Source organism: Podarcis muralis, chromosome 1 (assembly GCF_964188315.1).
Source record: "Podarcis muralis chromosome 1, rPodMur119.hap1.1, whole genome shotgun sequence".
In the NCBI taxonomy this organism is placed as follows: domain Eukaryota; kingdom Metazoa; phylum Chordata; class Lepidosauria; order Squamata; family Lacertidae; genus Podarcis; species Podarcis muralis.
The window spans coordinates 115831012-115843152 of record NC_135655.1 but is presented as its reverse complement, the minus strand read 5'-3'; the positions used below and the strand labels follow the sequence as shown (position 1 = coordinate 115843152).

General features: G+C 44.6%; 1 protein-coding gene across 1 annotated transcript in view; it reads right to left on the bottom strand.

Annotated features, from left to right (window-relative positions):
* The window catches only part of LOC114584578 (dynein beta chain, ciliary-like), a 253572-nt gene that overhangs the window by 95038 nt on the left and 146393 nt on the right, over positions 1–12141 (bottom strand). The window contains exons 54-55 of the mRNA XM_028706567.2: positions 11135–11258; positions 5022–5164 (exon numbers count right to left, since the gene is read on the bottom strand). Of these exons, the coding sequence (XP_028562400.2) occupies positions 5022–5164; positions 11135–11258 (267 nt within the window). The remainder of the gene's footprint in view (positions 1–5021; positions 5165–11134; positions 11259–12141) is intronic.

Genomic DNA, 12141 nt, shown 5'->3' with positions numbered 1-12141 from the left:
ACTTTGACTAGACCAGGGGTCTGCAACCTTTAAGACAAAAAGAGCCACTTGGACCCGTTTCCGAAGGAAAAAAAACTGGGAGCCGCAAAACTTGTCATTATAAAAATAACTTTTTTGTCACTTTTTTTATTTCTTTGTTTGACCCCTCAGAATTACTCCTCCTCATAGAAATAAACGTTAAATTAACAAGTTACCTTTTTGTGTGTGTGTGTTCTTCACTCCCCTTCAAAACAGTGACCAGCGTACATGCCCCCTTTCAATGCAGTGACCAGCGTACATGGCCCTTACAATGTAGAGGGCGGGCGGGAAGGTGACGTCGGGACGGTGCGCATGCACCGCCCCCATGCGACGTCACAGTCAGTACAGTGCCCGCCACGGTGGGGAGTGTCGGGGCGCACAATGCGCCTCCTCCCCTCGCTAGTATCCGCCCCGGAGCCGCGGCAAAGGTGTAAAAGAGCCACATGCGGCTCCGGAGCCGTGGGTTGCCGACCCCTGGGCTAGACCATGCCCTAGTCACTTTGGCTCTGATGCTTGAAGCTAGCAGAAAATATAAAGGGGCTGCTCTCCTATAATATGACCTTTGTCACCCCACACTTCCCAATGCTACAAAAGTGACAGTACAGAACTCCGCTTTTTGTTGCGAAAAATAATTACATACAGCGGTACCCTGGTTTACAAACTTCATCCATTCTGGAAGTCCGTTCTTAAACCAAGGTGTGCTTTCCCATTGCAGCGGGGAACTCAATTTACAAATGGAACACACTCAACAGGAAGCGGAACATGTTCTTATTCCAAGGCAAAGTTCACAAACCAAAACATCGACTTCCGGGTTCGCAGCATTTTTAATCCAAGTTGTTCATAAACTAAGCTGTCCTTAAACCAAGGTACCACTGTATTACATTCTCCTTGCTTTTCAGATAGTAGGTATCACTGACAACATTAACTTAACACATATTAATTAAAATAGTGGTAATCCGGCACGAGCAATAGAAATATTTCATAAGAAAAAGTGGTGCATACTGTTTCCTTGTGCACACAAGCTTTCCTAAGGGCTTATGAGAATCGGTATAGCCCAACTGATGGAATCATGGACATTGACTGGAACCAGATATTCTTACTAAACATCAAGAAGAACATTCTGACAGTAAGAGCTGTTCCCCAGTGGAGGAGACTCCCGTGAGGTGTAGTGGGCTCTCATTCATTGGAGGTCTTTAAGCAGAGGTTGGATGGCCATCTGTCATGGATGAACTAATTGAGATTCCTGCATTGCAGGGGGTTGGACTAGATGACCCTCAGGATCCCTTCCAACTCTACAATTCTGATTCTATGAAAGAAGATTACTTTTTTTAAAAAACAACAACTTGTCAAGCATGATTTGAGAATCAGTGGCTATAAAACCTGCTGATTCTATGTACAGTGGTACCTCGGGTTAAGTACTTAATTTGTTCCGGAGGTCCGTTCTTAACCTGAAACTGTTCTTAACCTGAAGCACCACTTTAGTTAATGGAGCCTCCTGCTGCCGCCGCACAATTTCTGTTCTCACCCTGAAGCAAAGTTCTTAACCTGAAGCACTATTTCTGGGTTAGCAGAGTCTGTAGCCTGAAGCGTATGTAACCTGAAGCGTATGTAACCTGAGGTACCACCGTACAGTGTATGCTTTGCAATTTTGAAATACTGAAGATAGGTTAAACAAGCAAGATTTGCTTTAGGCGGTCCTTATTTCTTTTTTGAAAAAGGAACTTTCCTAGAATTGCCAATGAGGTATCCAAACCTGAAGGTCACCATGAAGGATTTGATAGAAGGCCAATAAAGATTAAAGAGTTACCAAAGCTATCCATCATCTGAAGAATGGAAGGAGCAAGCAGGTATTGATCAGACCTCTGGTAGGAAGTGGCAAGGTCACACGTGGGGAACACAAGAACCGTACAAGAGAGTGAGCTGGATGGAGCTCAACAGGCAAGAAATTAATGCGCTTAGTTACATGCAGCGCACCCAAGGATGTTGTGACGCACAGACCTTAGGTGCTGAAATATTATCTGCTTATTTGGAAGATGTATACTGTTCCCTTCTGTTGCAGTCGCAACACTCAGGGGAGCTGGGAAAATCCACCAGAAAACTGCATTAAATTTCCTTCATCCAAGGATCACAGGGCAGTTTCCAGTATCAACTGCATATTACTCAAAAGTTGCCCCATTGAAATCAATGATGCCTAGGGCTCATCCACACTTCTGCCTCTGCCTAGAAATGCAATGCAAAGCTAAGTGTGTAGGAGCCCTTATCTGAATAATGTCGGGAGCTCGGACTACACACAAGTAGGACCCTGGCAGAGACACATGCCCAACTGGCATGTTCCCTCCCTCCTGGTCGATCGTTCGGGAGCTTCATAAGCTTTCTTCAGCCCGAACATCACAGCGACCGATGCCAACCGACACTGGCACCCTTAAGGATGCGCAGAGTCTGCGCATCTCACGTGACAGAACTCAGCATTTTGGCTAATCTACTTTATTTACATATAAACACACACGGAGCACTGCAACATGGCTCCCTCTCTCTCTAGCATCAGACAGCAAAGAGAAAAAGAACAAAGGACAGTAGTCCCACTTCACAGAACACAGTCACACAAACATCCTGTCTCCATCACATCCCACGCTGTGGAGTCAAAACATATACCGTCATGTGAAAGACAACAATCCCATGACTGCAATCACGGAGCAGGAATTCTAACAGAGATGGGGGCATGTCAGGGACTGGACTCAAGAGGGTGAGACGGATGAGGAGGGGTGGAGATCACACACCCCCTTCTCCTGATACTGTAGGAGAAGAATAATGCAGCATTGGTTTACAGCAGGGGTTTGAGGGGTTGAGGAAGATCCCAGCTCAAAGAGAGGCAAACAAAATAGTTGGGAAGTGTTAGAAGAAATAGGGGGCGGGGATTTGCGACAGGGCAGCCAGCTGACATGTTGTCACTGGAGAGCATTTCTGATCCTCCTTCTCACAGAACTCGGAGTTCATTAAGGGTGCAGGAACAATGGAATCAAGAGACATTTGGTCACAAGCAGCCACCGTAAAGGGAGATGCTGTTGCTAGGGAGGAGGGAGGAAGAGCCCACTTTGGAGCAATGCTGTTGTTGAGGCTTGTTGCGTTCTTTGGTCTCTCGCTATTAGGATTGAATGAAACTCATTAAAAAGGACCCTCCTTGTTTTCTCGGCTCTCGCTGCAACCGGGGGAGGAATAGCTTTCCCGAAGCCTTGACAGAGCCTTGACAGAGCAGCAGTCTCGTGCTCTACTTTTTGCATTGCATTAATAGTTGACTCCCCCTCATTTCTGAACATTATATACAACTCCCAATTGGGAATAATCCTTCAGACACGGACTCTAGTCCATGAAAGTTTATGCCCTGCAGTAGCATTGGGCAGGGGGAGGCTGGGGGGGGTCATGGCCCTGGGTGCATTTTTTGAGACAGTGCGACTGGGCAGCCCCACGGGAGACCACCTCATTGAAGTCAGAGCCGTGGGGAGGGAAACTGCGCCCAGGTTGGACCTTCAGGGCCTGGCACAGGTGTGCGAGGGAGCCATGGCGGCAGCTTTCTTGCGCAACAACCCAATGTTGCCAGCCGGTCATCCGCAACTCCACTCCCAGAGAGCCAGTGTGGTGTAGTGGTTAAGAGCGGTAGACTCGTAATCTGGTGAACCGGGTTCGCTTCCCCGCTCCTCCACATGCAGTTGCTGGGTGACCTTGGGCTGGTCGCACTTCTCTGAAGTCTCTCAGCCTCACTCACCTCACAAAGTGTTTGTTGTGGGGGAGGAAGGGAAAGGAGAATGTTAGCCACTTTGAGACTCCTTAGGGTAGTGATAAAGTGGGATATCAAATCCAAACTCCTCCTCCTCCTCCTCTCCTCCTCCTCCTTCTTCTTCCCAAATCAAGTCTGACCTGGAAGCAGAGAGGCAACGGCAGCATTGCCACCCCTCTCTTCTGCTGGGCTCCAGAATAAGCGGTCAGGGGAGTCGGAAGGGGGGGGCGGTGGGGGCAGACCGCCCCAGGTGCCCTCACTGAGGAGGGTGACATTTGGCATGCCGCCCACCTGCGACTCCCAGGTGGGATCCTGAGTCGTCGGGGTAAGGGGGGAGCTGCACTGCTTTGCTGGCGACATTCCCTCCTTCCCCCTTCATTTTGACAGTTTGGGGGAGGGGCTTGGGAGTCGCAGGTGGGCGGGGCACCAAATGTCCACCATGGGCAGCTCGCTCCGACCCCATGAGTGGCTTGTTCCACCCCTGAGAGTCTATCCTGTGCCTGGGAGGGCACCCTCTGCACCACGCCCCTCCTCGGGAGCGCACCCGCCCTGGGCAGCGTGGGCATATACTCTGCCACTGCATGCGGTGAGGCCTGATGCAGCCACAATGGGCTCCCTCCATGTCCCCTCCCCTGGGAAGCTATGCTCTGCCACTGATGCCATGATAAATATAGTAGACTTTAAGGTGCTACAAGATCCTTTGATGGTTTTCCTGCAACTGACTAACACAGTTACCCCTCTGGAAGTTTTTAGTCCTGTAAGTGATCTAGAACAATAATTCAGTGAACGATTTGTATATGAAAAATTACTGATACACGTTTGATTCTACTTGCACAGTTATTGCCTCTGCATCTATCCTACGAGATTTATAACTGTAGAAGATACTAAATTTTCCTTTAATCAATGGTAATTATCATTTTGCCTTCTCAGTACTGTTCTTCTTTTTCAGGGGGGAAAAAAGGATGCAACGCTACGATCCTAATTGAGCTTCCATAATTCACTCTGGTTTTGCACTTAATGTGTACAGATTAAAAGGTTAGGATATTCTTTAGGCATCCAATAACTTGATTTGGTACATTAAAACAAAATCCATCTATCGATTTCTCCCCTCACTAACAAAGATAATCTGCCACAAATACGGTGTTTATTACGAGAATTCATTCTGCATGCATCGCCTTGCAGCAGTTACATGTTGAACGTTTCCCCCCTCATATTCATTTTCCTTGTTTACCTTGAGTTGCCGACGAATTCGGTCAATAAAAAATTGCCAGCAGTTCTCTTTTGAATCAGCCTGGCCAAGCCCCCGCAGTTCCAGCCTTGTAGAAGATACTATGCTATCCACTTCATCTTCGTTAAATAAATCAGGGATATCACCTTCAAAAAAGAAAAATCTAAATGTAGAATTTCGTATCTGAAGTTGAGATTACATTTTTTTTTATTCTTGATACATGTTTTTTTATCATGATTATTATGTTTCCAAACTGCCCTTCTTCTGAAGAGCTGCAAGTAGACTATATAGGGGTCCCCCTCCCGCCCCACACATCCCCATTTTATCTCTGTAACAACCCCATGAGGTAGGTCATGCTGAGAGAGACTGACTGGCCCAAGGTCACCCAGGGAAGGCCAAACCACACATTACATTAAGTGTGTTATTGAATTTTACGTGATTTGGTTTTTAAAAACAAAAGTAGCTGCTGCTGTGATAACCTCCCTCAACCAGCATTTTGCACAGATAACTGAACCAAATGTTGCAGGACTGAATGTTGCCTCAACTTAAAAAAAATAAAATAAAATAAACTCAATATCAGTTGTTCATAGACAATGTGGCTCTGTTATCTTGATGCTAAACTTAAATCATTCTCATAATTAAAGAGCTATATGCATGCAAAAGCACGTGCAGCTATTTCTCCCTCTCTCTATTGTCTAAAAAACCCACAATTCTGTTTAGTTCTTTTTCAATTCCCTGTTTTTCTGGAGCACTTCCAAGATTGGGTTAGTTATTATTTAAACCTTTTCACTATATGTTGGTGTGTTGCTTTTTTGTGTGCTGTGCTTCACATGACTTATGCATTATTGCACTCTCAATAAAATATTTCCTATATCCGTTCTCAGCAATTATTCATTCCTGCATGCCACAAATATAATAATCAATCTAATCAATCACTGCAGCTACGCCTTAAAATAAAACCCTCCTTTCTCTATTGTGTCACGCAAATTAGCCAAATGAATGTTTTCTAAAAGTTGGTGATATTGTGAGGTCCTTTGGCTCCCAGCCTGCCTTTTTCCTCAATCTAACACCCCTACTATTTATTCTTTTTATTTGCAAACTGTTCCCAATTAGGGGTGCCAATTAGTTAGGGTTTCCCCCAACAGCCTACATGTTTCTCTCCACTCTGCTTGGGTTAACAGCATTTTTGTTGATGAAGCCAGAGTTTCATATAGAGGTCTCCCCATTTTTGGGAGTGGTGGTGGTGGGGAATATAAATCTCCCAGGCTTTATCTATGCTTTTTCAATTTCTGGGACAGGACTATGTAATGCACACTGCATGCTGCCTGTGGGGTAAAACTCCTGCTCACCTTGATAGATAAGGGAGAGAGCAGCACATTCAGCCAGTTCTGCTAAAATGTGCTCCTGAGCCAAATTCAAGGTCCTCGTCAAGGAGTTCTGTAAAGCCCTTAACAGTGTGGGATCTAAGGGCATAAGCCAATGGCAGAAATTTGCATATGCTAATTTATATGTCTAGATGGAAATTTAGACTGACTTATGTGGGGCGTTACTGAGACAGATGGGCACACGAAGGAGGTGAGGCTCACAGACTTTCCTGTAAAATTGGCTAGAGAGAACTCTGTGAGATCACTTCCTTTGTCTGCCCTGGCAGGAAGCTGTAGCACTACATACTTCCTTCCTGCCTGGGCATCTCTCCCTCTTTTCTTCATCGTGCTTCCAAGCTGACCACACGTGACCTCAGACATCATTTTTGAACTTACATTTTGTACTTTTGTATCTTAGATAGTAGTTATAAATCTGCTTTCATTTTTGTTACTGTAATTGTGGCTTCAAGACCTATGTAAGTAAATGATACTTTTACTTCTTCACAAAACAATGTGTGTGATTATCGTTTTAAAGGGAGAGAAAAGGGGTAATACCAGGAAAATCCAGTTTGCCTTAAAGCATCTTGGATTATTATTTATAGAAGGTTAAATCAACCTTGTCTTACCTTCCAATTTTAAACTGCAAAAGATGGGACTCTGCTGATCTCACTAGAGTGAGCAAGGAAAGGTAATAACTAAACAATATATCTTCTCCTTGTGCCCAAACCCATTCCTACAACTTTCAGAGGGAAATTTGTCCTCTAAGCAAAGTAAAAAAACAAAACACACGCACACGCACATGCACACACAAACTCAACTTATTTTTTTAAAGGCTGAAAGAGCAAGAGATTTGGGGTCTGGTGCAAAAGACCTGGAGCTTGAGGCTAATCCAAAACAAAATTCCTTCTGGGATTCAATTACATTAAAAACTGCCTCTGCCTTTAAGAGCTCCTGAAGGAATTGCATTCTGCAGAAAATCCTTTTTCTTTCAGGAGGCATCAACAGAGCCTTTACTGGAGTTGCCCCAGGACTCTGAGTTACTGCCACCAACTGCCACCTGAGGTGCTCTTTCCTCCTTTCTTGACATATTGAGAATGTAAAACATTATTGATTATGCAGGTCTTTGGCTGCTAATCATTTCCTGCCACTGTCATTCTTGTGGGTTGCTTCCGTTTCTGCTGAGCTGCACTATCTGAACGATATTCGTTTTATGTCACAATACTTTAACCTGATGAATGCAGGACAGCAATATTTTTAGCAGCCAAGTTGCAGTAAACGGAGGTAGATTTTCATTTAATAAAGCCAGTTGCACAAACCTGGCCTCAAGAATCTCATACTGGGCCGATCCAGGGCATTTTTATGTCCAGGACATACACAACTCCTCAGACTGACCGCATCATAAATCACAGGTATCACCAGCATTCTTACTCTAAACTTATTGAAAGCAACACAGGATTTGGGACAATTTGAATGTTTTTTTCAGCAGGTTTTACACAGGCCATCCCTTCTTCTAAATGTGTGCAAATAACTCTCTCTTTCCAATGATAATGATAGAATGTTTATTTTATGTACACTTCGCCACAGACGGCAGAACCTCATCTATCATCCTGGGGGAATCTCCTTTTTCTGACAAGATCACACTATTGTCCTAAAATAGTAAATGGTTGAAAAGACTCTAGATCTTTCTTCTGTGCTACTGTGTTGCGATTAGTGAAGAAACACAGTCAGCAGAGATTATTTTAATGGGTGTACAGTACTACTTTAAATGAAGTCTTCGCCATCTGTTCATCTCAATTATAAGCACAAAACCAACATATCTTACAATAGATTCAGAGAATACAAAGATAGTCTACTGCTATACTTGGACTGTCCCCCCCCCCCCTTATATCTCTCCCCCTCTTCCAGATCTAACTGGATAAATAATAAAGAGAACGATACGCAATATAGTATGCTTTACTTTGTGACAACACTACTTAGTGGAAAGAATAATAAAATAAAATACTAACAATGCATTCATGCTGATCTGCAATCTCTATACGTGCTCTGTTTCCACTTTGACTGCTTATTCCTGTACTGCAAGTTGAACGTTGTGCAATCACTTTGTTCATATAGTGCTCTCTAGAATGAGGAGTAAACAGAATTCCTTATTATGCAGAACATGCCTTCCTTCTGCATGTGTCCCGTCGCCTCTGCATTTTGAAACTCTGGCTGCTAAAAGCCAAGATCAGGGGTCAGCAATGGCGTAGCGTGGGTTGTCAGCACCCGGGGCAAGGCAAGTAATTTGCGCCCCCTAACCCGTGGATTTGCGCCCCCTAACCTGTGGATTTGCGCCCCCTAACCCATGGATTTGCCCTAACCCCAGATGTTGCGCCCGGCCCCCCCCTGCACCCCCACGCTACGCCACTGGGGGTCAGCAAACTTTTTCAGCAGGGGGCCGGTCCACTGTCCCTCAGACCATGTGGGGAGGCGGACTATTTTTTTTGGGGGGGGGGGAATGAACGAATCCCTGTGCCCCACAAATAACCCAGAGGTGCATTTTTTAAAAAAGCACACATTCTACCGTATGTTCTGGCATACAAGATGACTTTTTATCCCTTGAAAATCACCCCCAAAGTCGGGGGTCATCTTATACGCCAGGTATATGCGTTGGGAAGGAGGAGAGGGATCCGGTGAGCAGAGGCGCCCCTTCTGCCGTCGCTCCTCCTCCCTCCCCACAGAAGGGGAGGCAGGAAAGTCCTTCCGAGCGCGGCACTCACCCGTTCACCCACCCGCCAAACGCCTTGTCTCGGGCTGCTGCTGCTGCGACAGCAGAGGCAGCGGAGGGGTGTGCACTCTGCCCTTGGTGGCACTCAAACTCTATAACTCTAAAACTCTAAAATTGAACAGCAAACGCTGGGGATCGTCTTCTACGCCCAGTCGCCTAAGTCGCCGGAAGCTACGGTACTTATGTATAAACACCAGGCAGGCCCCACAAATAACCCAGAGATGCATTTTAAATAAAAGGACACATTCTACTCATGTAAAAACACGCTGATTCCTGGACTGTCCGGATTTAGAAGGCGATTGGGCTGGATCCAGCCCCCGGGGCCTTAGTTTGCCTACCCATGGCCAAGAATTGATAGCTTTCCAAACCCCAAATTTATCTGAACAACAAAACACACACACACACACACACACACACACACACACACACACACAACAACAACTTAATGGAGATCTTCAAGCGGAGGTTGGTGATCCATCTTATCTGAGACACTCTGGTTCTGGCTTGTCTGCCTCAAGAAGGGGGTTGACCTAGATAGCCTACAAAACTCTGATTTTTTTTTTAAAAAATTGTTTCTTCTCTAGTTAGATTCACAAAATCTTTAGGGGTATGTGTACCCCTGGCTACCCCCAGAAAAAAAGCACTGGTTTTATGATGATTTTTATCTTATTCTTTGTACAGTTTTTTTTTAAAAAAATAAATAAATCTTCAATTTTATTTGCACTGCTTCGAACTATTAATGATTAAGTTGTATAGCAATGCCATAAATAAAATGAACAAATAAATCAAAATATTTGACAAATTCATTCTTTGCCAATTCTGTTATGAACTCACTTGATCTGCATCTCCTGGCCTAATGTACGTACCAGAATGCAGTTACCCTTTCCATTTCATTTTTCTCCTTATTTGTGATGTTGTCCTTGGTGTCAACAAGTGTACCAAAAAAAGCAAAGTTTGTTTTAGGGGAAATTATATTCAGATGCTCGGTGAGGAAATATATTGAGAAATGCATATTTTGCAGGGCAATATGTATTTAAATATTAATTTTCATGCAGACTTTTCTTTCAAAAAAGAATCACCATGCAGAAATGGGATGGGAGGGAATTAAGGCTGAACAAATGCGAAACTAACATGGACTGGAAACAGACTAGTTTGTCCACCCCACCCCTCCCTCTCTCTCTCTCTCTCTCTCTCTCTCTCTCTCTCTCTCTCTCTCACACACACACACTCTCACACACACACACACACACACACACACACAGACACACATTTAGAGATAAATATACTTAATCAGAAAGTGCAGCTGCAGGATGAATTTCACAGACCTGACATTGCTAAAAAGGCACACATATATCAGTATAGGTGATATAAAAGGGGGAAAGAGTGAAGGGCTCTCGTAAGAAATTTTGGGCACCTTTGCACCAGCAGTGTCTGCAACTGCAATTTCAGGAGCAGGAATCACCCCGCTCCTGTACCCGACCATTTGGAACGTAATCCCTCTGCGATTTTTTTGTTATTCTAAAACGTGCGCCTCAAATCAATTAATGCAGACGGCTTATACTGGTGAAATGTGTGTGGACTTACGCTGTGCCATTTTATATAACAATATCAAATATTAAAATAGTTGAAGCATTTTATAATAAACAGCGTCCCCCCCCCCTCTTGATTGCAGCTGATTATGTTATGCAGCTTATTCCGCTCGTGTCACAAAGGTGACTTAATAGCTCCTATAACTCATCTCAACAGCTGACCTTTCTCCCTCGCTGATGAAGCCTATTCAAAACCTAGTGGCCTTTTGCTCATTTCAGGATCTTCTATTTTTCAACTGTTTTGATCATGAATATATTTACCGAAGGGTTTTTCTGTTTCTTAAAAAAAAAATACCCCTCCACGAAGACTTCAATGGTCTCTTTAAAAGATGTTATTTAAATAAAGTACAAAAGAAACAGTCTCTCTCTTTTTTTTCGCATTTATGAGTTTTTGCTTACCTGATGCCAGCATGTCGTTAATTAATACGAGAAAACGCTCATCAGGGATCTGAGCATCTGCGTGAAGAAACACGGTGCCGATGTTCTTCACGCCAACTTTAAAGTAAAGTGTCGCAATATCACTCTGTAGAAGAAAGGGAGGTTTAGATCATTACGGAAATATGCATACTGAACAATATTGTCAAGCAAAGCAACCTCATGAAAGGGGAAGCTTAAAGACCCAACTTTTAAAATTCAAATTACCTGAAGAGGAAATTACATATTTTTACAATAGAGCAACCTAAGTGCTTCCCCTGGTCTGTTAAGGTTCATGTTCTTATGTGCTGTCTTTACCTGAAGGAGAGTCTCCACCCACATCGTTCAAGCGGACTCAAGAGGTCCAGCTCTGAGGGCCTTCTGGTGGTTCCCTCACGGCGAGAAGCCAAGTTACAGGGAACCAGGCAGAGGGCCTTCCCGGTAGTGGCGCCCGCCCTGTGGAACGCCCTCCCACCAGATGTCAAAGAGAAAAATAACTACCAAACTTTTAGAAGACATCTGAAAGCAGCCCTGTTTAGGGAAGCTTTTAATGTTTGATGTTTTATTGTGTTTTTAATATTCTGTTGGGAGCCTCCCAGAGTGGCTAGAGAGGCCAGCCACCCATCAAGAAACTCCCCCGATGTGGGCCTCTGATTGGCCAATTTGACCCTGGTTTTGTTGGATGGGAACTTATGCCCATGGCTGTGATGGCTGGGGGGTATTCCCCATCAGTTGGCGATCATGTGCATTTGGGTGTCAGGGAAGGAGATGAGGAGCAAAGGTCCACAACCAATGCCCACCGGGGAAAGCAGCGACTGTCCATTCTTGGACGGTAGTCAGAAGCCTCAAGGGCAGTGTGTTTACCTGGTTTAAGTTCCCTTCGGAAGGAGAGATTACTGAAAACTTGAGGTGTTTTTAAACGTTAAAAAGGTAAAGGGACCCCTGACCATTAGGTCCAGTCGTGGCTGACTCCGGGGTTGCGGCGCTCATCT